This window comes from Nothoprocta perdicaria, unplaced genomic scaffold (genome assembly GCF_003342845.1).
Source record: "Nothoprocta perdicaria isolate Ctin4 unplaced genomic scaffold, notPer1 scaffold_58, whole genome shotgun sequence".
Taxonomy (NCBI): Eukaryota; Metazoa; Chordata; class Aves; order Tinamiformes; family Tinamidae; genus Nothoprocta; species Nothoprocta perdicaria.
In genome coordinates, this window is record NW_020455843.1 from 799,110 (window position 1) to 826,552 (window position 27,443).

The following is a 27,443-nucleotide window of genomic DNA, read 5'->3' on the forward strand; positions in this document are numbered from 1 at the left end:
CATTATCTGTGACCTTCCCTCATGMGTATAGTATCCCTTATTAAAATGATTTTAAGAATTCCGTACGTGCTTCCCTGCAGYGATCATAGTCTAGGTACCCTCTAGACTTCCTTCAGCATTCACAAAGATCTGGTGAAGCACATCTGAGCTACAGGACTTGAGTAATCACAACCAAACCACACGCAGCATCTTACTTGTGCACTATATATTTGCCACTACACCTTGGCTTACAATTTTTTTCAACCAAGTCATGCTCCCATTAGAGGGCTGGATTTTCCAAGCGGCGGATGGAGAAGAAAGTGATGTCAACATATGGAGGTTGTGGASTCTCCTTCTCTGGAGGTCTTCAAAACCCACCTGGATGCCACCYTGTGCCACATGCTCTAGGTGTGCCTGCTTGAGCAGGAAGGTTGGACTAAATGATCTCTAGAGGTCCCTTCCAACCYTGAATATTCTGTGATTCTTTGATATCCTTCTCAGATCCCTACTTCCAAAAGGGAAGACAGCTACAGCCCCAACACTCTTTGGATTTCASCAGAGAAATCCATCATAAGTACCAGTGCTGCAGATGGAGATTTTCCTCATTTCATGTGAGCACCGCACTGTAGCTTTGCATGGAACTACCTGATATGTGCATCATTTCTTGAAATATGGTACCATATGTGCATCAGTAAACATTATATGTGGAGTAAATTCAACTGAGTCTTATAATTAGGCAGTAAGGAAATTACTGCAGACCTGGAAGAGTAAATCAGCAGTATTAAAGCACTCTCCATTTCCTCTGAAGCACTTCAGAGTACCATAAAAACCTCAATGTCACAGCAATAAAGATCTAGAAGAAATACATTTTGAGGGAGACAAAGAGGCATTCACTCCAGCAAATTCAACTCAAAAATCACCATTTAAGCAACACTAAAAAAAAAAAAAAAAAAAAAAGTCCACTGCCCCTAATACTGAGATCAGCTCTTTGGACTTCTCTCAACTGTCTTTTTAAAGCAAATATCTTGACAAGTCTTTTAAGTGATAGCAACCAGAGTGCGGCTGCAGGGCTGAAGGACATAGCAAAGAGGCAGAATTCTTCCAGTTCAAGTGGATTAATGCCACATTCACCTACTTCTTTCTTTTAAGATTATCTATAAATTCATCAGCAGCTGAAAGAGCAGAAAACTTTATCAAATGGAGCATTACTGTGGCTGCTTTGTACAGCCTTGCACAAGATCCCTACTGAATACTGCCATAGAAGCTGATGGAGGAAATAAACAGAGCCAACATAGAGGCAACACAGCTCATCAATATTGAACATATACAAGAAATAACCACGGGATAAATCCACGCTGGCACTGACAGCCTGTTTTTAGTGAGACATCTTGCAGATCTCCCTGTGCCCTGAAGTCATTGCAGGTGAAAACATGACCTATTAAGCAACAAGGCAAAGGTGATGAGTTTCTAATGAGCAACAGCTGATGCTGCAGGTGGCCTCAGGTTAGACATTCTGATTAAGTTATGGTTGGCTCACTTTAGAAAATGTGAAATTCTTTCCAAGAAGCATTCCCAAACCACAGAATGAGGCAATATCACCATTCCACTGCAGGTTCTCTTACTTATCTTCAGTAAGGTAACACAATCCTAACAAGACAGCCTCTGGATCACCTACCTAAACGTGATCTTACCTCAACTGTGCCTTACAAAATAAATCTTTAGTAAATCTTCTTTTAAGACTAAATGTTAAAGTTACAATCCTCTTTGATATTCTGCTGCTATTTTCATCTTCAATATCCTGGATAAACTAACAAACTCTCACAATGCTATATGAGTTAGGTAAGGTCTACGACCACTCTGCTTTTATTTCTCCTTGAAATATACAGATGATGGATTAATAAAGCCACCATCATGATCACCTCAACCTTGCAACAAAAAGGGCATCGAAATCTACTTTTATAGTAATAAGAGGAAATTGTTTCCCCCAGGCCTCTTGGAAGTGAAGCTATTGGTGGGGTTTTGCTTTATCCTGGTGACCAGATGCCAAAAAGTAATATTCACACAACCTACCTGCAGGTTCTTATATTAAGGGAWGCTTAAATTAAGAAGAATCCCCTTCATAAAGTCTCCTTATTACTGAAGAGATGGGTACACTTCCAAAGTGTGTCTCTGCTACTCAAAATCACCCTGCACAGAGGACTAGCTCTGCTGAGCATGTGAGACAGCTAAGGCAAAGAAGCCTTGTTATATAACCAGCCAATTTCTCCACTTGACATCAGCTGGTGTGAATTTTCCCCTTATGATCTCTTTTTTTTTTCTTTTCTTTTAAATGAGCTTTTTTTTATTTGATTGTTTTGTTCAGCTTCTCAAACAAGCTGAAAGTAATTGATTATCTAAAACCTATTATCTAATACCTACTAATCTTGATTTGAAGGGGCCTCRCTAGGTTCCTCTTAGTTTTGTTTTCCCTCCTGAGCACTCACACTTCCCTTGGGCCTTATCTTAATGTACAGATGCTGAGTACATCTTAAAGGTCATATAATGCAGAATATCTATATTGAAGCAGCTTCAGCTTGACAGGCAACTTCATCTCTCTGTGTTTCGGGTTATTCTTCTGCAAACCAGTCAGTAGCATTTGCTTGTCTTTGTAAAGCATCTCAGAATGGTGAGAGGATGAATATATAGCTTAAGACATTCACAATTCAAGAGTGGAAGATATCTTTTYGAGGTGCCATTGACCCTCCCAACACCACTTGACAAGTCATCTGGTCCATATATAAGAAAGGAGCTTTACTCCAAAACGATCGTGATAACGTTTCCTCTTTTGGAAGGGGTCCTGCGTTTCCTGCCAAATGCTCGCATATTGCAAAAGGATTTAACTCCACAGATTGAAAACATTATATAAGTGTCTATTCATACCGCATTTTGCATTGTATGGGTTAGATACCATAAAATCTGCTGCAATTGAGCTTTCTTTTTTTTTTTTTNTAGTCTAATTGCATCATCTAATACTCAAAGTTTTTACTCTGACAGGCTCTGTAGAGTCTATGTGAATTTTCAGCAGACTCCAAAATGCTAAATAATATGTTGTTTTATTGTTGTGTTGTTTTGTTGTTGTTTTGTTTTTATCTTGAATAGTATTCATAAAGAGTAGCAATACAACTTCATCTAAAGAGAACTGACTGGCACAAAGAGCAAAACGAGATATGCTGCCRCTCAAAAGCTAGAAAAAGAGGTAAGACAGATAGGGGTAAGAACGTTAAAAAGACTTATCTAATTCAAACTGTTGTTACACATRCAGAAGACAAGGGAGAAGACAGGAAAAGACAGAGCAGGAGATGATCACAAATGACCATAAAGAGTTTTGTGTCTAGGCTGCTTTTCTACTGAATACCAAATGTATTCACTAAAATGGAGCAGGTACTGCAGTTATTTCTGGACTTGCCACTTCACAGTTCCTATTCGTATATTTTATTATAAAATCATATTGCCTTTGGAATGTAATCTGGAAATTTAAAAATGCTTTATGATCAAAACATCTTAAAATGATGGGTGATTTTCTTGATAATTCTTAAAATTTGTTTTCCACTTTATTTTTTAATTTTTATTTACATTATGTATATGTAAATATTTGTGCAGCCAAGCTAGAAAAAATATTAATAYTCAAAATCCCAAATTCAAACTATTGATAAAATTCAGATTGGTTATCTGAGACAGAAATCTATTTTATTTTCACAGCTATGATTCTAGCTACATAAACACAATTTTATCATTTTTCTTAAAGAAAGTGAATATTTTTCATTGATTTTTTTATTCCATGAAGGATTTTTAACTAGCTTTAGCAACGACATCATCCTAAATCTGCAAGAGGTAGATGTCTTCTCCTCAACAGCTGCATATGAGTGACATTTAAAGCACAAGCTGGCAATTGCTGGTAGAAAAATCTTCCTATTTCCCTAGAATTCTTCCCATTTGGAGGCACATGAAGTATTAGCCTGGCTTGAATTGGGAGTGAAAAAAAGAGAGAGGAATTAAGAAATTATTTGATTTCATTCTTCTGGAGACAAGCTGCTTTATTAAAATTCCTAGTAATATCTGCTCTTTAGGAGAAAATGGCTGTTTTCACAATTTTTGCTTGTAGGGAAACTAGCTAATGCAGATGGAACAAGACCAACAGGGCCAGAAAACATGGGAAAGGGACAGCGGTCGCGGTGGCCGCACCACAAGCAGGTGGGACACCAGCAGTGGTGACAGTAGAAGAGCCGGCACCCTGCCAGCACCCTAAATCCTGCCAATTGGCATAACTTGTTATCTGACACACAACTCTCTGCTTTTCCCAAATCGTTCAAGATAAAGCAAGCAATGGCAGCAGGGAGCCATGGGCTCGTGAGACTCGCATGCCTCTAAGAACTTGCTCAGTCTGACTTAGGTTGAGGCTTTTACTGGCAATTTATATTAAGACATCTAATAAGATCTCCTTAATAGTTTTCCAGTGCCCAGGAGAGTTTAAATGATGACTACAAAAAAAATTAATTCCATCAGAATGGGAAATATTGATATGGCTGTAGATTGCGAGATGAAATTTCATCACCGTGTCCCAGCTCCAATCACTCACCTTGTCCATGTATTCTTTAGGTAATCTAATAAAATCTCAGAAATAAAGAACTAAGTAACCTGTCCAGAGAAAGAAAAATCAGCCTTAGGTCGTTGACTATTGAAGCCTAGCAAGAGTTCTTGGCTGCTGAATGACTTTCTTCACTACCAAAATTCCTGATCATCTCTTCTTGAACTGTAACTTCCCAACCATTAAATTAGAACCTCAGTGACATCCATGTATCTGAAACTTGCAGGGAGAGGATCTAGAGGCAGGCTTGGGTAGGCTGTAGCATGGGTACTGTTGATTACACATAGAATGAAAGAGGATGGAGACTAAATCAAACGCATAATGATTTGAGGTCAAAAAAGACTGTGAAAATTGTGTCTTCCTATAGACTTGTGCAAAATCCAGTATAATTGTGATCGAATTTTTATTAGTTTTCCAGCAACTTCCACAGCTTAAATAAATATTATTCCTATGTGCTGTACCCATACATAAAAAAACAGAAATTCCATAAAAAGCTTCAGCTCCAAGCAGGAAAACATTTAAATACGTGTTTCGCTTTACCCACACGCAGGGTTCCAGCATTTCGCGAATGAATTCAGCACCCGTGGGGCTGAATATACCCTCACAGCAGAGCGTTTATTAAGAAAGGTGCCACTTTTGTATCACGTTTCAGAGTAAATTTGGCTTCGGAGATGAGTAATTCCGGCAAGCGCGGCGAGGCTCGCGCGGCGCGGAGCCGCATGTGTTAGTCTGCGATTTCCTCCGCGCGGTGAGAACAGAGGTGGGAGGCAACACATGGTGCCAACGCCACTGCAGAAGCGAGGACGCCGCAAACTTGGAGGTCGGAGCCGCCGAGCTCCTTCTTCTGTCATTAGCCAAGTCACAGATGTGATGCTAGGCTTGATCCAAGGGAGCTGATGATTCATGCAGCCTGCAAGCCCGCTGCAATATTTTTGTCATTTGGAGGAATAAGCCCTGGGACTGCTCTCTGGAGCACATCCGTTGAGAGCTCCTGAACGAGTGAAATGGGCTGAATTTTGGAGGCACAGAGCATTGACTCCAAAATGCCCATAGATGCCACTCTCTCAGCTCAAGAGGTACCTGCAGGTATACTAAAGTCCTTGCTTGCTATTGCAGATTTGTGTGTTTGAGACTATTTTTACAGAGTCAAGCTTTGGTTGGTCAGTGGTCATTTTTTTTTTTTGCATGGGAAACATGCAGAATTGGGATCATTGCAAAAGAGCAAAAAACAGGCCAAAATAGAAAGGTAATTTGTAGTAACTTTGAAATTGAAACTCATACCAAGTTTCTCTCTTTTGTTTTCCAATATTCCCTCTGTTATTTTCCATCTCAAGCTTTCTGAACAAATCTTCCTGTCTTATTACCAACCACAAAGATAAAAGTAATATGGGAAAGCCAGCCTTTCTGGCTGAAACTATGCTTTACTGCTGTTTACCAATCTTATCCCTAGCCTCACAGCACCTTCATTTAATAATGCACCTAGAAATTTTCCTTTGAAAGTATTTTCTTCTTACAGCAATTTTTATATGCTGCTTAGTGCCATTGCAATGTGAGTATTTGTACAAATACAAATAAGCACATATGCCACTGTTTTTATGACTGGGGATGCTTGGAAGCAAAGGTCTGGCCCATCTGCTCACCTTCCCAGGTATTGGGAGTGTTGGGGGYTAGATACGTAATACATTGAAGCTCATCCTAAGGAGAGATCCTTTGTTTAATGTCAAGTGTAATGCAAATAAAAAAGGACATGAATTCTTTATACTTTGACACATGACAAAATGAGTCTAAATCTGTAAAGCAGCAGCTTTCTTAAGAAATGAGTTAGTGTGACAAAATCCATAATTACCTGTCTTCGGAGGTCTCGTGTTTTCTTGGTCATCTTGTCGATAGCAATGTTCAGTGGGTCCCCCTTCTCCTTCCGCCCAGTCTGTTATAAAAGAAAGGAAGGAATTTGAGGAGAACATCCTCCAAAATATGTATCTATTTTTTAACAGTACAGACATATGAAAAGAAATCTATGCATTGCTTTTTATTTGCTTCCATTAAGCCTTTATTTTCRATGCAATGTTTTAAACATGTTTATGCATGGGGGCACTGTAGCTTATTTTAAAACAGCCCTAAAATGATAAGACGAAAGATTAAGGTGACTCACTGGAGAGTTCAGGACTTTTCCACCAATATATTATGTGCATATATTATAGCCCGTGCTCCAAAAATCTGGCGAGACCTTTCAGTATAAAACGAATATTAAGAGTTTCTAATCTCCAGCCTGCCAGACACCGGGAATGTTAAACATGATAATAAGCAGCAACACAGCTTGAGGACCAAAGGAAAATGGTCCTTACGCCTGCAACAGGACTCATAGCAGCAAATGTTAGGCACAGTATAAAGACAACTTCCACTTAAAACACTTTCCTGCAGGAAGGCTCAAAGCAAAAACGCTCATGAAGACTAAAAAGGGTGAAAAAAATAAGTTTTGTGAGTCACAATTTATGAAAAAATATAGTTTGTAGGTAGCACAGTGCAGAAAACCTTGAAGTGACTTTGTCAGCTGTATGACAGAGAGGACTAAAGCTTCGTAACATCTTTTTGCACATTGAACTCCCTTTGATTGCTCTTTAGCTAGAATCACAGCGATCATTCACTCTTCCTGGCAATGCCCATTCTTGCTCAGTGCTTTTTAAAAAATGTTCCTATTTAGAATTTTTCTGTGCATCCGATTAAGAATGATTTGCTAATTTCAGCTGAACTTAATAGCCTACATTGGGATCAATGGAGAACTCCCTTTTGGGATGGGTGGCCGTTGAACCTGCCCTGTCACTARTGGTCTTGCAGTGCTGGGCTTTAAATGTTCATCTTTTTTAACCGTATCTCTTACCATGTGTAATTTCGATATGAGGCATAGGCTTTAATGAACATTAGGAAGCATGTAGCCCCCACCCCTTTCTGTTATTTAAAAATTCAGATATAGCAATACCAAATGCCCACAGCATTTAGCAAAAAACGTAAAATTCTTTCTTAGGTATCTAACAAAAATCTCTTACAAATTCACAGAAGTTAACAGCATAAACTGACACCAGAAAGCAGAGAGAAAAAAAAAACCACACATTTTTTGCAAGAGGATGCATCCCTGTAACCTGCTGATGCTCCCTTTTCTTGTGCTTATCCTTAAAGCGAGGTCTGCTGGTCCCCTGATAACAAACTACAGCTCTTCAGCCTACACACTTGCAGCACGTCCTTTTGGGTTTAGATGTCCTCAAATCAGTCTCTGGTACGTTGTCCAAGGCAGCAGCTGTCATACGTGCACACAATCCATAGTTTTGCAGGCTGAAATGCTACAGTAAAAATGAGACAGCCCAGGGCAGCTGAGAGCGATATTGCAGGGCCATCCTCACTGTTGAAACACTGCAGCAGATGAACTACTTTCAGCCAGGTTCCTGGTCTGGTTGGCTATAATGTTTTATTCTAAAAAAATTTCAATTACTCTGGCTGTGGACTAGCTGCAGCAAGTATCCTTGGCAACATTAGCATTCGAGGATGCTTCATTTCCCAATTAAATAATTTAATTTCTGTGATATTGTTTCAATTCTTTCCTTCCTTCTCAGTGTTATGGGTTTGATCCATACACCTCCATGAAGATATGCAACCACACAGAGTATTTTAAGACATTTATTGCTGAGGCAAGGGTGGGCTTCCTTTTTTCCTCATAAAAACAGGATATAGTTTGACAAAAGATGCAAATCACAATGAATATTAACACAATGTGAATAATTAAAAAAGCAAAACACTTGGCTTTTAAGGTATTTTGGGCTAGTRTTTTGCAGTTATCAGACAAAATAACTAGTTAACAATTCTTCGCTGAGCTTGTGAAGGACAAGTGTAACTTACACTCATCACTTGCAAGATCAAGCCCTTTTACAACTCATTAAAGATTCATTGCTATGGGAAGCAGTGATAGTGAATAAATCAGGCACCTGATATAGGGCAAAATTTAAGAGCAAAAAGTCCCTACCTGCCGGAAAAGTAACTGGAGGAAAGACAGAAATTTTGAGGACTGAGTTRGAATATGGGGGTTAGGTTTCCAGCTCAGGCTTTTCTAAATTGGTCTTTGGAGGAAACTGATAGACTACAGCTAGCATCTTATATCTCAAACTCTTACCTTTAGCAGGGAAACCCCTTTTCAGGTTTATCCTATTGYTCTTTTGGTCTAGTTTGAAATTGCATGAAGTGTGCCCCATTASGTACAGCTCAGTATACGCAAACTGGGGACTATTTGGTGGCCTTTAGGTCACTCAACATGTCCAACTAGCCAGACACTTTTCCCTCCAAAGCAGGGAAAAGCCTCATCCATATTATTTATTGAAAAGCATCCCTACTCCATGCCTACGCTTAATCTGAGATGCTGACTGATCTGAGCCAATGCTGGAGAACATGCTGCCAAACACCACGGAATCAGATCCAGCTCTTGGRCCTCTCCATGACAGTATTTTCTTAAATCGTTATGAATACGGTTGAAATCTTATAGGCTGTACTCCTGTTCCACACAATTATTTGTTCTACAGGTATTTTAGGTGTCTTTTAGTTTGAATGCACATCACCTGTTACTTGTGCTTTTTTGCTTTATACTCCTGTACTCCTGTATTTTGCTGTGTACTGCCTTCCTTCACTGTGCAATTTCTAAAAAGGAGAAATTTGTTTAGTAAATCACATTATTGGAAAATAAATAGCATGGCATGTGATGCTACATAGCTTCAGGCAGGTCTGTCAAACACCATCTGCTGTGTGCTGAAAATATAAGTTTATTAAAGTTTATTTATTTAAGTCCTTAAATATGCTTATATTAATGTTGTTCTGTGCTAATTTTTTGGGCTGCATTCCTAGAAGGGATAGAAGGGATTTAGTAGTTTCCTGTATTTTGGGGGGGGGRAAAAAAAAAAACAAAAAAGCTTGGTATTCAATCTCATGTCATTTCTCTGTTAAGCTTTTTGCATGACGGGAAGAAAGATTGGGGGTGGGATAAAAAGGAAGTAAAAAGGAGCTCCTGCCACTAGGATGAAAGGAGGAGAAGGAAAAATACAGTGCTTTCCTGGGACGTGCTGGCCAAAATATTRGTATTCAGAGCTCCTATGTCAATAYTCCTGCCGACTCATGGCAAAGGAAGGAGTTTCTTACGGGAGAATAGACTAATTATTGAATATTCTGATTGTGAGTGACTGTTAACATGGTTTGCATGCTGCTTTTTTTATTTTTATTTTTATTTTTTTTTATTCAGCATATTTCCTGATAATTTTCCCAGGCCACACCACTGCCCTCCTAGTTTCCTTAGAGCTTTTCCCTGCCTGCCTGATTTATTTTCAGCTTATCAGGAAGAGCTAATTTCAAAGGGCTCCTGGCCAGGGGCTGTGTTTCCTATGCAGTCTGCTAGGTCAAAAAGGGATTTCCATTACAGTTCTGCCCCAAGGCTGCAGCCTCATTCCCTGGGCCAGCCAAGTGAGATCCAGCCGCCTGGATTKATTTTTCAAGCATTTTTTAGGCCCGATTTGCCACCTGCATTTAGAAGTTGAGTAACTTTTCAGCCCACGCACGTCCAGTTAATGAGGACCTGGAAAAATCTAATTACCATCATTTCGTTGTAGGAAATGCCTACAGTCTCAATCACTGACACCTACATTTCCTAATCTATAGAACAAATAACGAATATAAGCATTGTGCTCCCTATATTAAACAAAATCTAAAAAACCCCAAAGAAAATCTGTGTAATATTAAGGCAGGTGCACAGTTAGATTACGAACTCCAATCCCATTTAGCTTGTAATGGAAATAAATAGCGTAATAACCAAGACCACATAATTATGTTAAGAAATTTCACCATCTGCTAGAATGATCTTTCCCAAGATAAAGCACTGTTTTCCTTTTGGAAAAAAAAAAAAAAAAAGATTTCTTTTTCTCCTTCCTCTTTTTCCTTTGCATAAACTGTTCACAGTTTATATTGCTGCAGTAAAATAAAACTCTCTCCAATATTTTCACAACTATTGAGGACATCTATATCCCAAAACTTGCTCATTAGACCTGACATCTTTTTGACCAGCATGAAGTACATACAGGTTTTCATTTTCAATCCTGGAGAGCATCCCAGAAGCAGAAAGAGGCCARTCAGGGCAATCAGCCTAGAGACACAGTGACTTTGGGAAGCGACACGGGCACTGTGGAAAGAAGATGCTCTCGACCAGAACCCTCCTGTCAGTTTTGAATAATTCTAAATATCCCAAAATTGAAATCGTAAGAGTTCCCAAACCTTCTGAACTTTCAGAGCACAGAACGACAAAAATTGCTGCCACTATTAGAGGGAGGGCTTAGTATTACGATAATGAATATTCTTATATTCACAGAGGGAATTTGAAAGGATTAGCTACAATCATATAAGATGCAAAACCACTGCTCTGAACACATTATTATGTTATTATGTTATTAGGAACAGTTAATCTTATAGTCAGCTACTTTTTCAGGAGATGGATGACCAGGGTTGACAAGAGTAACCTACAGGAGGAAGGGAATGGAGAGCAGAAATAACATCACRTGTACAAAGGCAATGTATATGACTCTAACAAGATAGACTAAGGAAGAGTTCGTAAGAAAGTTAATTTCCTTTTCCTTTAAAATACCTAGTGTAGAAGCTCAGTGTGACATGCCAATTTATCACTGTTTTTGTTGGTTTGTTTTTTAAAAAAGGTTAAAACTGTGCAAGACATTTTGGGGCCACTGTTCTCACACATTCCTCTGTCTAACCATTGCTTAATGTATAAGCCAAGATGCCTAGGAGAGCTCATGGTGTATTACAAGTTGCATGTCCAAGACTTCCTCATTGTCATTTATAGAGTAATTTAGCCTCTAGGAGACAGGTGGAAAGATTATCTATTGATCCAAAAGCTACCGTGCTTTGAAATACTTTTATATTTTCATCATCCCCTAGGTAGATGGTTCCATTATTTACAGTTTATTCAGAATTCAATACCACAGTGCTTTATTAAGGCGTAAATTGCCGCTCAAAAATATATCGGTCCTAATATTTTCTTTTAAATGTTGAACACCATCACTCTTTAAAAACTGTTCTCATGTACAACAGCTCTTTTAAAAGTGATGAACAGAGGCTTAGTACTAAGAGGAGAATATTTTGGATGACAGACACAAGCTGCATGAGTGCTTTCTAGCAGAAAGCTAAGTTTTAAACATACCAATACATAGTCTCCTGCTGACAGGTTAAGAAGACTAATTTTGGGTCAGGAGAAGGCTAGCTCATATATTCTGGCAGACAAAGTAGAAGTAAAATTTTGCTGTTAGCTGTTAGCAGGGGAGATTGGTCAGCAAATCATATTTTAGAAAAGTTGTGAGGTCCCCCTATGTATGAGCTGAAGAAGACATCCTAAAATTAATTTTTTTTAAATGTTGGAATGGTAGGTAAAGCTCTTAAGAACATGAAGTGAATGTGAATTATGTTCCACTCAAGTCAGTGGTTTCATCCATATTTTAAATTTGTACCTATAAATGATCTTCTTTTTTAGCATTTACTCTAAGACAGCCACTAGATTGGAGGCTCTGTAATCACTTCTGTGCCATCTTAACACTGAATTTTAATTTGTCTGCTCCAGTTTCCTCTTAAGCATTCCTCAATTCTTGGGGGAAAGCAAGAGGGAATTTTGCATAAATGGGGGAAAGAAAAAAAAAAGTTTAGTCCATATCACCACAATGTCCCAAGTATCCTCCAGGGCTGTACCAAGTGGCATGTTTAATGTTAGCCATGTGTACCTTGTTCTGCCTCCTGTCCCCTCACAAAAAGGCAAATTCACAGGTATTGAAGCACATGACTTTGGTCAGTTTGTTGCTGCTCCTTTTGCTGCTTTGCCCAATTTGTAGTTATAATTATTACTTGTTTCACAGCAATGCCTATGAGCTTTCAGAAATGTTCTCGATGGCAATGCTTTGCTTGAAAGAGCCCAGTTAAGATTAGGGCTTAACCGTTTTAGCTCCTAAATAACATTTACTATAACTAAATTGATATTAACGCATTATTGTATACTATTATCTCAGCTTCCTTAGAAATGTTTTGAAAAATGGTTAGATTAATATTAGGAGTTGCTGAAAATGCAGACCATTTTCATTCTTGCGAATGAAACTACTATTATTTTCACTTGTATATATRTATGTGTGTATACGTGGACTATTTCTGCATATTTATGAATTAGACTTACCAAGGTCACTGCGTTGAACAGACAGCTTTTTTTTTTAAACACCTACTAGCCAAAAGTGACTTTTTCATTATACTGAGGTAAAAAAAAATGCCAAAAAAGCAACCTACATGATTTTCACCTTGTGGGATTTTCATGGCAAGCATAACATAAATACCACGTTGATTTTGGTCAGGTAAAAAAAAAAAATGTTTTTAATTTATTCTTTTGTAGGGCAGGGGCAGGAAAGAAAACCAATGCTAGAAGCTAGAGTAAGGATAAAATGGGAATCTTGGGGTAAAAATTCCAAGCCTGCCCCTTGCATTGGCCCAATGGGGTGCCAAAAAGTGCCCCAAGGCACTTTTTGCCTTAAAAGTGCCCCAAGGGGCGACGGCTCTATGTGCTCCAGCAGTCCAGCTGCACGGGATGCAGAACCTTCCCTTAGGAGCCCAAGCCAAGAYGCCAGGCCCATGGCAGCAGCACTCATTTTCAAGTCTATGCACGGACATTTTCTTCACAAAATGTGGACAATTAAAGAYTAGCAGAGCAAAGTTCCCCTTTTTTATGCAAAACACACAATGCACAGAGCTGGGCATCATGCACTGTGCTCTTCAGCCTGGCCGTGTTCAAAGCCATCTCTTCCATGGTTTAAGAGGGGTCCCTCAACATGCAGGTTGGAGGCAAGAGGGGCTGGAAGATATCGCAGTGATAATTCCTCGTGATAATCTRCCTAGACAGCAGCACAAGGTTCATCAGCTAGAGATCATCCTAACTCCTTCACCCATCCACCCTCACYACCTGAGGGCTGGATCACTAGGTCTGTTATATACAGTATCTTGGAAAATGTGACATCAACAGCATTCCTCCAGGGAAAAGCTTTATTGCCATCATTTAAGAACTGTTTTTCATTAAATTTTAAATGATAATGTAGAGCTCTCTGCTTAGAGAACAAAGAGAGAGTTCACAAGATAGGAATCTGCTCATTTAATTTTGCTATCTAAAAGTATTGAGTCTAACCTAGTTGTTTGGGCTCCTTCTACACTGAAAACATCTTATAGCATGTCCAGACCACACTTCACCTACATAGCTTATGAATCTTCTTTAATACAGGGTACATATCACTACATAAGGTTGTTTCTATATCCACTGCAAATGGATGCAATGCCATGGTAATGAGTTGGTTAATTCTTAAATGACTAAGTGACACAAGATGAAACCCCACTTACTGACTGCAAGAAGGTCCAACACTCTTAAAGTTCAGCCCTAAGACTGAATGGAGAGCCAATTGTACATGTTTTGGATGATTTTCTTCCAGAGAACTTAAAAATATTACTGATGYAAGAGCATCTTTTCTTAACAACCTCTCCCAAAAGTCATTTCTGTACCTCCAGGACATGATATTTTTGCAGAGTTTTAGAGTAATTTACTTTTTTTCCCATTGTATAATATGAAACACACTTTATAAATTTAAGATCGGGCGTTAGATCTTAGCAACCTTGCAAGTTTTTCTAGGTTCTTTCTCACTCTACAAGAAAAACTTAATACATAAACACACATAGACATAAAACTTTAATACTTTGATCATCACTTTTGGTCATGGCCTTAGGACAATGTTATGTTAAAGCTGTTTYTTATCTTTGTGAAAAAAGGTGTCATTGTCACCCTAACAGTAAGACACAGCTARCTGCAATCATGAAAATGTGGCAATTCGCTGGAAAAGAAAAAAAAAAAAAAGAGAGAGAGAGAGAGAAACAGTTGCAGAATTAGAAAAATTCTCTCTAAACTCAGTTTCTTCAAATAAAAACCTATGGCCAAATTAGCCTAATCTAGAACGATTTGCAATATATCACTTTTAGTTAAAGAACACCTTCTATTCGGATTTTTTTTCCAGGGGAGGAAAACATCAGTTTTTGCACAGAATAAATGGTATATTTCTAGTCAGATGATGTCTCTATCCCAAATTTATGTTGTTACACTTAAATATATAAAAAGACTAGACTTCTGAGGACAGAAATGTAGTTGAGGTAAGTTGCTCTAAATCCATCAACTTCATTGAAGCCACACTAATTCACTCCAGCTGAGAACCTTTCCCCTCATCAGTTAAATGAAACCTTGCAGCTGCTCCATTTAAAAGGTCAGAATTGTTTACTCCAGAATTCGAAATTGTGCTAATTTTTGTCACAGCCATCCACTTACAGAGTGTCCACTACAGGCTCCTGATTTAGTTACCAACTGCTTTCCAGCTGGAAATTGCAATCTGCTCTTAAATCACGTCTGGATGGCATTTCTTAAGCTGAAATAATTTAAGGAGCAGAAGACTGTACATTTTTTTTCTCTCCCTGAAGACATGGAAGTCTGTAGTTATGGGCTGTGTGAATAAAAAGAACTCAAAATTACCAAGGTTTATACCAGCTCTTCAAAAAAACATATTCTATTATTCTAATTCATGCTTGTAAGTGACAAAATAATTAATAATAACATCTTCTATCACATTTTCTACCAAAAACTTATTTGTTACAAGTGTTCAAATATGACTGGATAGCTAAGAAAATAGAAAGAAAAAAAAAAAGTAGAAAAGTTCAGGGGAGGTCTTGCAATATTTAATGAGCAAAATCATACGCGTTTAAAATCAAAGGAGAGTTTATTGAATGTGTCCTAATAGAAGTGACATGGGATCTGGTCTCGGTTTTATACCTCAAATCCTGGACTGAGATAAAGGTTTTATTATGTGTCACAGGCATAAGGCTATTCCCTGAACTGGGTGTAGGACTTCCTGAAGCATCTCAGCATTCCTCGAAACTCTCCTGCCAGGATTTATCAGGTCTTCCTCTTAAGCTGAACAGGAGAATCACACAATGTCATTTGTCTGCAAGCAAAGACTTTTTATTTGTTTGTTTGCACATTTAAGCAAAAGGCTCTGTTTGACTACAGTATTTGATTCCAGGCGCAATGTGCACCTTTACTCATATATATTTTTTTTTTAACAAGGAAATATTTTAAACAAACAGACATCTGTGATAAATGACTGCACTCCTGGCAATACTRCAAAGGTTTCCCAATGTTTAGAGATATTCAAAATATTGCCTGATYTTGTTTTTGTTTTAATCATCACAATGCAACTCCAACTGCATCTCTCTATAYATACCCAGGAATTTGGTTAATGTCCTAAAGCTGGATGTTTCATAACCTTAAAATTTAAAAGTCTCAAATCTAGCCTGTGTGGAGGAAATGTCTTGATTGTGCTTACGGAGTGATTTGAGTTTCTAACATGACTGAAAAAATAGGATTGCAAGTAGTTGTTTGCATCTCTCACTACCTAACAGACATTGTTATGAAGATGTGTATCTGGTATTGCATCTGCATTACTTTCTTTTTAATCATGTCCTGCTTATATTTCTTGCATAAGACACAAGGAACTCAGATCTTTTCTTGCTTTCATCCAAACAAAAAAGAAAAAAAAAAAGTTCATCAATGTATGCAGACTTAACTCAATGCCAAGTGAAAAGAAAATCAGTATTTGTACTTTATAACAGAGAATTAAATCCTTCTCAAATTTATTGTTTTTTCCTCGCTTACTCTGCCTTTTTGCTCTAGACTACATTTTTTCTCCTTTATCCTCCAACCTGTTCTGAGCCCTTGTAATCACCTCCTGCCCTGAAACAATATTTTAAATGGTATGGGGTGGGATTTCTTGCAGCCAGAGAAACCCCTCCTGTTTTCCAGCTTGGCAGTGTGCTGGGAGGCCTCCAGGATGCCCAATTAGTGCCAGGGTCAGATTTGCTGTGGGCAGCAACTGGGGTGCTTGGCCACCTCGTGTGCATGTGCATGGCACCAGGCCAGCAAAAAACCCTGTTTGAAAATAGCTCTGCAATATTTTCATTAAATATTTCTGAAAAGTTGAAAATAATTCTGTAACATTTTCTTTAGCAGTCTTTATTAAGCTTTTTATTATTAAAAAAAAAAAATTAAAAGCCCTTTGCAAAGTTACTCAGGTAATTACACATAAAAACAATGTTTTAAAGCTCTAAACTGATTACAGTCCTAATTTCTCCTTTTAGATTTCTATTTTTTTCCTCTCTTTCCTATAGAAAAAAAAATACACAGAAATAAAGACCTTTGCTGAAATGACCATTGGTGCATTTATGAAGCCTTTCCATGCTCCCTTCCAAGTCACCAGGAATTTTACCATTACTTTGGGTTGACTCAAAATGGAAACATTCACATGACCAGCATACTCCTAGTTTCTTCTTAAGTGTATTTTTGGAATCCTCAAGAGGATGATTTAGGCTAAATGGATTAAACAGGAGCCTGGAAGGAAGGGATTCCTCTGCTCCTCCCCTGAAGGCAGGAATACAACACTACTGGAGCCGAAAGGCCAAGCAAAAGCAAACTCAGATCCATCTGCTCCCTTGCAAAGTATACAAAGACACATCACACGGCCCAGCTCTTTTCACCCGCGATGGTGAAAAATATTCATATTCTAATTCCTAGTTTTCAGACRCATAGCCTTCAACAGGATTTGTCCCTTTATTGTCTATATTCCTGGGGCAGAYAGATATTAATTTGACCGTTCCTGCCTTGCCACAGGGTTATTGAATGAATAGCCCCACATGTCCACCAAACTGCCTGCCAAAAGTTATTGACAAACATGCAATATGACAACTAGTCTGTCTTTGATAATAATAACATTGAACTGTCAAGCTCTTATAACGCATGGAAAAGGAAAAAAATAAAAGGGGCAGCATGCAAAACCACTGGCGTAAGGAACAGCTTTACATTCTGCCAAGTCGTTTAAAATAAAAAGGATCAGGCTAATTCTATTTTTGAAATCTATTTGACACATCTTCCTCTCCTGGCAAAGTTGAAGTCACCAAAATATCTCCAGTGCAGCTAAATGCAAGATATTTCCTCTGGTAGACTGCCACAAAGACTTCTTGTAGGACATGAAGTGTAAACATTTTTAGAGACTGCTAAGAGAAATCCTAGCAGACCAGAAGCTGGTTCCACTGTGAGACCTGAAATAGTTTTTACGTAGATTTGCTATTGCGGTGGCGTTAATGGAACCGCCTCCACTCCGGCCTTCATAAATGAAAGTTATAGAGCCTTCAAAAGCACCAAAGGGAGATTAGCGATCCAAAACAACATTAAAACGTGGTAGGATTTGGTTTCTCAGCTCCAAAGTTATTTATATTCTTCTAAGGTATTGAGATATTTTCAAAAAATCATGTRCTGAGACAAAGGTGTAGCGTTTTCAAAAGGGAAGAACGTCTGGAAGTCTAATGCGATTTAAATTCTTAAATTCCCCCRGACATGCCTACTTTATCAGCTACTGTTGGTTGTTAATTATTTTAGTGTTGAATAATACGTGATTTGCGCCAAGACTTATAAAGGTGGCAGATCAGCAACTACCCACAGGCATCTACAGCTTTTCAGAATAAATAACTTTTAAGGAAAGATGCATATTGGAACTAACTGGGATTGGTAAAAGTATCTGCTGACTTCCACATCTGGTTTCTTCTTGCCCTCCTAAACAGTTTAAACTTTCACGATCAAAATCCAACTTTTTATGGTTTATGATTTTTAAATCGCATTATTTACAGGTTTCCTCATTTGATTCTGCCATAACTTCAACAGCAATTTTAGCAGTAATGTGGCATAACCTTCCCCATTCTCCACCTTATCATTCTATTCTTTTATGCAATACTCTATAATTTCACTGGCATTAACTATATATATACATATATATATATATATATATATATATAAATTGAATAAATGTTTCCTTTAAGGTCTACGATTTCAATAAGATGGGAGCAATCAGGGAGATTGGGAGCATCATATCCAAGGTCAGTATAGGAGCCACTGGAATTGCTGCTGAATCCACTTCTTCTGGGAACTTGACTCTGTTTCATTGTTCCAGGACTTTTCTCTTCCCAGGAGCAATTTTTTTAGGAAAGTTTGCTGTCGCCTGATAATTAGCMTTAGGGGTGAATCAATTCCATGATGGTCAAATGCCTAAAGGAATTTTAGAAAATAACCCAAAGCCCGGCAGGGAAAGCTCTGCCGCTCTCCACACTGCATGATGCTTTTCATTTCAAAGCTACTAAGCAAATTACCGAGAAAAAAAGTTACTGTGAATAAAATGGGCTGCACTGTGTTAGGTAATTATCTCTAAAGTGTGAAACGGGTAGGAAGTATCTCATCTTAAAACAGTGGCCATGATGTATATTACCTTTCTAGTATAAAGTCAACAGGCTTCTTTTTTATTTTATTTTTCATTTTTTTTAATCCTGCAAGAGCAAGTACAGAAACATTTTTTTTTTTCCTCCTAACGATCTTTTATGTGGGAGAGAAGTGTAAAGACTCAACTTGCAAAACTACGCTGCATTCTACTCTTTGGACTGCATTAATGTTCCCCGAAGAAACTTCTCAAATGGTTTATCTTCAAAAAGGTTGAGGAAACATCCAACATATTACAATTATATTGATGCTCCCAAGGTACGTAGCACGGGATGGAGGCAGAATCTCAGGCATGCAGCACTGCTAAGAGGAGTTTGTTGTACAGGGTAAATCACAACTTGCCTTCACGTGCATCTTGTAAATACACTGCTCTTGACACCCGTTCCTCACTCTCAAAAGCCTCAAAGAAGGTCATTATAATGTTGTAGTCATAGTATGGGTTAGGAAAAGGGTCTTAGATGCTTCTCAGAAGAGATTTTTGCAAAGAATTAATAGCTAGATGCATTTCAGGCAACAGGCTATTTCAAAAATCTAGATATTGATTTTGATGAACAGAGGAAAATGAAGAGGAAAAACAAATAAGGATCAAAAAAGGGCTTCCTTTAAGAGAAAAAAAAAAAAAACCCACAGATAATGGTTGTAAAAGAAGCACATTCCCTAGTTTGCTGAACTACTGCTGTCCATTTTAAGATCTTCATGCACATTAAAATGTTTTTTGCAGAGTATACATTACATTCAGTCCCAGTTCAAAAAGAAGAATTAGGAAATGGTGACTACAAGAGTGCTAGCCTGGGCTGAACGGCCAACAGGCATGATTTAGAGAAAATACTTGCATTAATAATCCCTTTCAACACTGCAATGTCCATCATGGAATACAAACTTTGTCCTTTTTTTTCCCCCTAGAAGTATGCTATTCATTCCAAAGAGGTCAGAAAGGGCTATGTTTTTTCAGCATAAATACTATATGAATAATAGATTAACATTTTGGAAGGCGAACAAGAAAGGTCTTGTGAATGGCATCTCTGCAACCCCCACAGCCATTTCATGGCCCGTTCTTGAGCAAGAGCAAGAGGGTATCCACCAAGTGTAAACTCATTCTGGCCTCGGTCCCAACAGCATCTTTGAGTCTTGACCTTCAAAAGACTTTCTGTTCACGCCGAGTGCTTGGCTGGCCTTGGCCAYGGGAAGGGTTTTAACAAGTTGGCGCTGCAAAACCCTCTCCAGCGATGCAGAACAAGCCTCCCAGTGCAGAGAGTGACCTCTGCTTCTCCAGCAAAGTATCTCTATGTTAATAGTTTGTTCTGGGGAATCGGAAAGCGTTGCCTCAAGGAGGGCACGGATGCAGCATAGCAGTGGCCATGCTTCTATCATTATTTCAATTATATCAATGTTTGATTGCTGCCATCCTTCCAAAGACAGGAGGTTTAACAGGCTGTTGGTCTGTACTTGGAGCTAAGCACCAGACAATGCTGAGGGTTTTGGAAAGCCCTCCTCTAAACTAGAAAAAATAGGCAGTGGTGACAATACCCCATCAGGGTGGGTTTTCTGGTCACTGTATACCTTCTCTGAGGGATATGGTCTCGTTCTGCAGGGGCATGTCGGGAGTGGACCAGCTCRTGTTGGATGCACTTGCAAATGCCTCTGCCAAACCCACATGCTTGTACAAAACAAAAGCACCCATATTTAATAAATAAGCATTTCCCGGGCTTCTTTGGAGCCACAAGATATCCATTTTTCCACAAAGTACAACTTAAATGCACAATTGCATGCACCCACATACAGGCACTTGTAGCCTCAAGGACAAAATTTTGCTTTCTAGATAACTTCCTAAATCAAGAATAACCATCAATCATCAAACACAGGTAAAGAGTAGGAATTTGGGGTAGGAATGTGTTTCTGTTGTTGTTCTTTTTGTTGTTTTAAATGGGCCTAGCAGAGTCACTATCTCACTGTCTATGCGAGCAATCATTTTCACTGATGAATCCCAGGGTAGGTTAACACGGCAAATAGTTGCTGGTAGAGCTCTTTACTACTGCTATCACTCTGCTTGGAAAAATTCTAGTTTTGACATTAGAAACAAACTGCAACAACAAGCGAAATAATGAGATATTGTCTCAGAAAGTTATTGTTCAGCTATATGGCATATATTTATGCACTTACATGTGTGAAGTGTTTTTATCATTCAAATTCTTTCATAATAAATCATAAATCATTCACAAACAAGGTAAAGAAAAACATGATTTACTGATTATCTAATATTATTAGAGATAAGAAGGTAAATCCTTATAAAGGAGGTAATGCAAAATAAAAGAGGTAATGCAAAAATCCATATAAAGGAGGTAATTRCCTCCTTATAAGGAGGTAAATCCTATATTATGTCAGATTTTAAATATTTTACTCTTTCTGATGCTCTATTTATAAGTTTCAGAACACATTGTAAAATCACACACTTGCAAAGAAAAGTATTAGGACTGCCTGATCAGCCAGGATTTGCCCTGCTTTTATCCATTCATATTACTGTACAGTCCTTAACTACATGAACATGTATTTCTTTTTACAGTAGCACTGCTTATGCATGTATGATTATGAACACAGTAGAGATGATCCTTATTTGTTGTTCAGTTGTTATTTATGAAAACCTTGAGTTTAAGCTACTATGGGCACGATTCTTTCCTTAGGAAATAAATACTAGTAATCCTGCCTGATTTATACCAACTTAAAAATTACTCCAAATTTTTCCTCCAAATCAGAATAATTCCAATGAATCTTCTGCTTTCTATATTATGGACTGAGAAATAATCTACAAGTCTAAACAATAAATTCTGTATTTCTAAAATGCTTTCAGATTATTCTATGCATTCTCAAACAAAATATATGGAATATTTGTGTGGTAGCCTTGAGGTCCCAGTTATGCTCTGCTGGGAGACAGTGCACAGAAGTGATAGGATCACCTGGGAATGTGAATTTGGGAAAATACTATCTTTCCTTACCAGACAAGTGGTAGAGGAAACCTACCCTACAGAGGAAAAGTCACTTTGTGATTTTCTGTGTAGATACTGACCATATATCTTATTGATTTGGGGGGAGGAAAAAAGGAAACCTACCCTACAGAGGAAAAGTCACTTTGTGATTTTCTGTGTAGATACTGACCATATATCTTATTGATTTGGGGGGAGGAAAAAACAAGAAAAAAAAAAAAGCAAAAAAAAAAAGCATTGTATTTAATTGGGCACACTACTGAAATGTCAGTGTTTAGACACAGTGATCTTTGTGAAAGATTCCCAGCTGGAGCAGGGGGGTTGGACTAGATGTTCTCTAGAGGTCCCTTCCAACCTTAACTACTCTGTGATTCTGTGATTCTGTGAAAGACTGCACTGAAAATAAACATATCTTTTTTTTTTACTATTTCCTAAAGAAGGTTAAATAATCTGTTTTTTAAATATGATCTGCAAATATTTATTATAAAAAGTCAATAACCTAAATGTTCCTCYATCGAAGCATTTTTTAAATGCCAGTTACTATAGCATCAGAGATTGATCAAATGGCAAAATGACACCTTAGCCAGTTTTCAGTGATAAATGTGCTCTAGTTGCAACAAAATATTTATAAAATGTTTTCTATTTGATCTTRTGGCAGGATTTACGTTGAGGTGGCAATCCAGAAGAACAAACTCCTCTTACCTATTCCTCGAATTCATAGCATTTAGAATTCATAGTATATAGTATGCGTATGCATGCTATACTGAACAAAAAGATATGATCCCTAGACATAATAATGCTGGTCTAAAGATCTCACAGACTTGCAGGCTAGGAAAGCAAAAGAATGTTGCTTAAAATGCACAAGCTTTTGAAAAAGAGCAGTTTTTGTGTTATGCTCATTTGCCTTTTGGCTTTAYGTCCTATGGGACCATTTCAAACCTTTCTTTGCAAGGCTTAGATTAAATAGTTAGATTAATAATTCTCTGCATGAAACAAAGATATAGGAAATATAGAAAAAAAACTAAATATATGGAAGTTTCAAAACAGAAGTGTTAGGAGCAGTGACTACAAATCATAAATAATATTTGGAATCTTAATTTTCATCCTACTCTCTCGTCCCATCAAAAACTTTCCGTCTTCTAGGGCGCGAACCACCTACTCACTCCACAATGCTTCTGTGAAGCCTGCAAACACTATCCAACGCTTATCCTGTTATGCAAACAMATGCAAATGATGATCCATATGCATAGGTGGACACTTCCAGCAGAAAGCTCAAAGCCCTCAGCCAAGGTCAGTCTCTTCATTTCAGTCTTGTTAAGATACAGGTAGGCACCTTAGCTCTCACCTCAAGAGCATGTGGTCTCATGAAAACAGCTCCCTGGTGAGTGGGGAAGAATATGGTGAAGGCAAATTAGTAATAAAAAATACTCTCATGCAGGCACAAATGGTTTCGTCATTCATCTCCTCAGACCCTGGACTCCAATATCTCATCTGTTTTTCCATTCTCACACCAGAAATATGACTCAAGGCTTTCTCTAAAGTCACTGGCATCCTTGAGGTTGCTTGTTAAACATGCCAACACCTACAGAGCTTCAATGGAGACATCTCTTGGTCTGATGAATCACTTTAAAGGAAAGGTAGACCCTCAGAATATCTCAAGTAAAAGCTCTCTCCTCTCTTATCCTTCTTGCTTCCATTTCTTCACATCAGTGATCCCTGTACACTCGAAAATACAATAAAACACAAGCATACTGGACTTTCTTGGAAATTTCCCATATGCTTTTTAAGAGACATCTGTTCAAAGCAGAAATGTAGGCTAAATTTCTGGAAAAAAAAAGACAAAGCGCAGTATCTGCCCATTCTCCCCTATAGATTACGCTGTTTAGAGCAATTTGTTTGGGGCATTTTATGACCTTTTCTGCTTGTATGATTTTCCCCTGGATTTGGGGAGTTTCGTGGAGAAGCACTGAATCAAGTCCAGGAAGCTTTTCCATGAAGAGCAAAAATGGACTTTTAGCTCRGCTTTCTGCATCAACACACACGGACCCGTATTTAACTCGCTTGTCCCACTTAAATCAAGTGCTTATTATAAAGGGACATCCCCCACCACCTCCAGGAATCTGATGGTGAGCGAGTTGCAAACAAATTTGTTTTCTATGCTGATATAAGGAGAGCATATTGTACTGTTCAAAAGCACATGAAACACTGTCACATTTACAAATAGGCGCAGGATTTTAATTTAAATGTCATTTTTAATTTCCACTATTAGACTTCCTCATTATTTCTTTTTTTTTTCTCTTCTAATCCAAAGATACTGAGTATCTTCACATTTTTATTTTAATTACATACTCAACTACTCCCAGTTATTAAGCAACATACCAAGGCTGTATCACCAAATTGGCACTATTCACATTTCTCTGCATGTTAAGCAGGTCGAATTATATCACTCATATTCTATGGTGTGTCTTTGTTGCAAGTAAATCCAATGAATAACATCCTTGTGCTTTTATAATAGATTGTCATATTGCTTCAGCAGATCTGGAACTAATATTAGTGCTAGCATCAGCTTATAAATCAGACGGATTCAACACATTTTTCTCCTAATTACCAATGCTATCTCCCTAGAGATTCATACAACTTTTGTCTCTAAAAAATGAACTGCTTCTACTAGCCCTATCAAATTCCTGCAAATTTCACATAGTATTAGCACCTGTGAATTCACATTTTTTCCCTTTGTCCAATATTGTATTTYTCCATATCAATAGCCCCCTGCTCTCAATCTTTCTGAATCAATTCCACTTCTATTTTCACTCTCCTTTCATTACTCACAGCCTCAGCCTCACAAATTGCCAGTCCCTACTCTTCTGTCTTTTGCAGCTCACAGCAATATCAGATGCCTTGCTTTAACCCATCTTCCTGCAGAAAGAAAGCAAGGTTTTGACTAGCTCAGGTTTATTCTGGCTACATAAAAGTAGTGGACACAGAGCTCTAAATGGTCAGCTGCCACCCTGGAAGGGTCTGGACACCAGGAGTGCTGCCTTTTCACAGGCAAATCAAGCAGGGCACATACAAGAGTGCTCTGAGCTACCTGTTTTAGTGGATACAAATCAAACACTGAAAGGCAACAGGATTGCCACTGGGAGCTCTTGAATGCATGTGTGTGATGCTTGGGAAGATGCCACCTTATATATRTGGGGTCATTCAGCACCTTATATAYGTGTTATCATYTCCAGGTGCAACTTCCAGAAACGAAGCCATGGGACGACCTTGTGTCCGACTGAATGGGATAGCAGAAAGATTAAACTAGGAGAACAGCACAGCTAGTAGCAGAGCTGATAGATTGTACCATGAGGGAAAAGAAGATCCCCTATGCTTTTTATAGGGGGTGTGGGATCTGAGGCTGTGCTGGAAGAAATTTTATAACATGATGCAGTGAAATATCTCTGTAGAGATTTAAAGCCTCTTGCATCAAAGGACTGAGAAGCTCTGAGGCTTGTGGTGCCAAACTTTTGCAGACCCTGTGGTGGAAACTTAAGCCTCGAACACAGAGTGACTGARATTGGGCATGTGAGTCCCAGCACGCTGGGACATTAAGAGTAATAGGACACATGAGAAGGTAAACATCTTCCGAGATGCAGATTACAAAGACTTAAAAAATAATAACAAAAAAAAAGTAAAAATAGAAAATACAAACCAGAAAGCAAAGCCTGGGAAAGCTGGGGAAGTTTTGCTTTTTGTTTTGTCTTTGACCTGTAAATGCTTAACCAAGGCATTATGATTTTGTAGATGGGAAAACTGTATCACTAGTTGGGGATGAGCTCTGGCAGCTCAGCTCCAGCGTAGGCTTCCTGTGCAGTGTTTGTCATGTCAGTTTAGTCTTTTTCTACTTTTTCTATCTGTTTTATAAGTGGGAATATTTCACAGAGACATTCCGAAGATAAACGACACAAAAAAAAATTGAAAGTAAAAAAATACCRTTGTACTGGAAGCTATAGAAGTATTTGAGATAGATAGAAGTGTCTAGAGTATTGGACAGGTGTCAAATAAATTGAAAGTAATAATGCAATAGATTATTCCACAAGAGCCAAAGTTTCATGGAAATGCTGTTAAGATAACAAAAAAAATTGTATCAGCTTGTCATTTATTGCGTGTGTGTGGGCTTGTAAATAACCATCCCAACATACCAAAACAAAGCTGCTTTAGTATATTCCTGGGAGAATATTGCCATTGAATAAATAACTGAAGCTCTGTTTCAATACTACAAACCTAAGCTTTAAGAGAGAGCCTCCTAATCGAATCTATTCTGCATATACGTTAGTGACTGAGCAGTGAGGGTGACCTTGAGGTGCTACAGTTTAAGGCAAGCAGGTGTAGACACAACTTAATGGATATAATGTATGTCAAGACTTCACTGAAAATAATTAATGCTTTTGAGACTCCTCAGGGCCGTAGCTGTCCAGCTTCATGAATTTTTACAAATAATTCAGGTAATCAGTAATTCAAATGTTATGTCTAGCTCATAGGGACATGATACATGAATGTAATATGTCTTCTCACTGAGATTTTATGGCTATAAATGAGGAGACATGTGTCTGTTTCCACAGCAGAACACGGAAAACATTTCTTTCAGAGTGTTATCTCATATTAAAATAGAAGTTAAGGAAATGCATAATTCAGCATGGGAAGGGATGTCACATGGCTGAAATGGCAAAGATCGGGGCCACACTTGTCTAAGCATCCATGGGATCAGAGTTCTTTCAAAACAGGAAAAAAAAATCTTTTATTTTAGGTCCTTGTAGGTTTTTTCATTTAAATTACAGAGCTAGTTTCTACTCTATGTTCTGCCTGGGCAAGTGGAAGAATGAGGTWTAGCTTAAACTGCTTGTGAAGGTTACCTAAACACTCTTTTCTTCTCATTGCAGGACTTCTAAATTCCCAGCTCATCTCTGGAGTGACAGGCAGATTATCTGCTTTGTTCCTCTGTAAAGTCCATRCAAAGGCAAAGAACTACAACTTAGGCAAAAATAAAATGGCAGTAGAAAAGGTAATATTAGCACAGGTTTTTTTCTCCTTCCACCATCACTGCTAGATGTGGATGCTTCTTTCTATCCCTTGGTTTTGTTAATATAATTATCTATGCCATATAACGAGCTTACTACGTAAAAGCAATCMTTTGACTCACATAGAAATGACAGAGAAAGGTCTGTTCTGGGTCCATCRATGTTTCATACTGTCATTAATGACCTAAGTGATAGAATACCGACTACGGCTATTAAATTTGTAGGTGACACCAAGCTGAGAAGCAGTGAAAGTACTCTGGAGGGCAGAATAAAAATTCAGAAGGATCCTGACAAATTGTAGCTATGTCCTCAAAAGGGAGGGGAAAAGAAAGATGCTTTTC

At 38.2% G+C, this 27,443-nt stretch overlaps 1 protein-coding gene across 1 annotated transcript in view; it reads right to left on the reverse strand.

Moving 5' to 3' along the window:
* CTNNA2 (catenin alpha 2) overlaps positions 1 to 27,443 on the reverse strand; it is a 394,793-nt gene that overhangs the window by 95,752 nt on the left and 271,598 nt on the right. Inside the window, exon 8 of the mRNA XM_026048900.1 lies at positions 6,450 to 6,530. Within this exon, the coding sequence (XP_025904685.1) occupies positions 6,450 to 6,530 (81 nt within the window). The remainder of the gene's footprint in view (positions 1 to 6,449; positions 6,531 to 27,443) is intronic.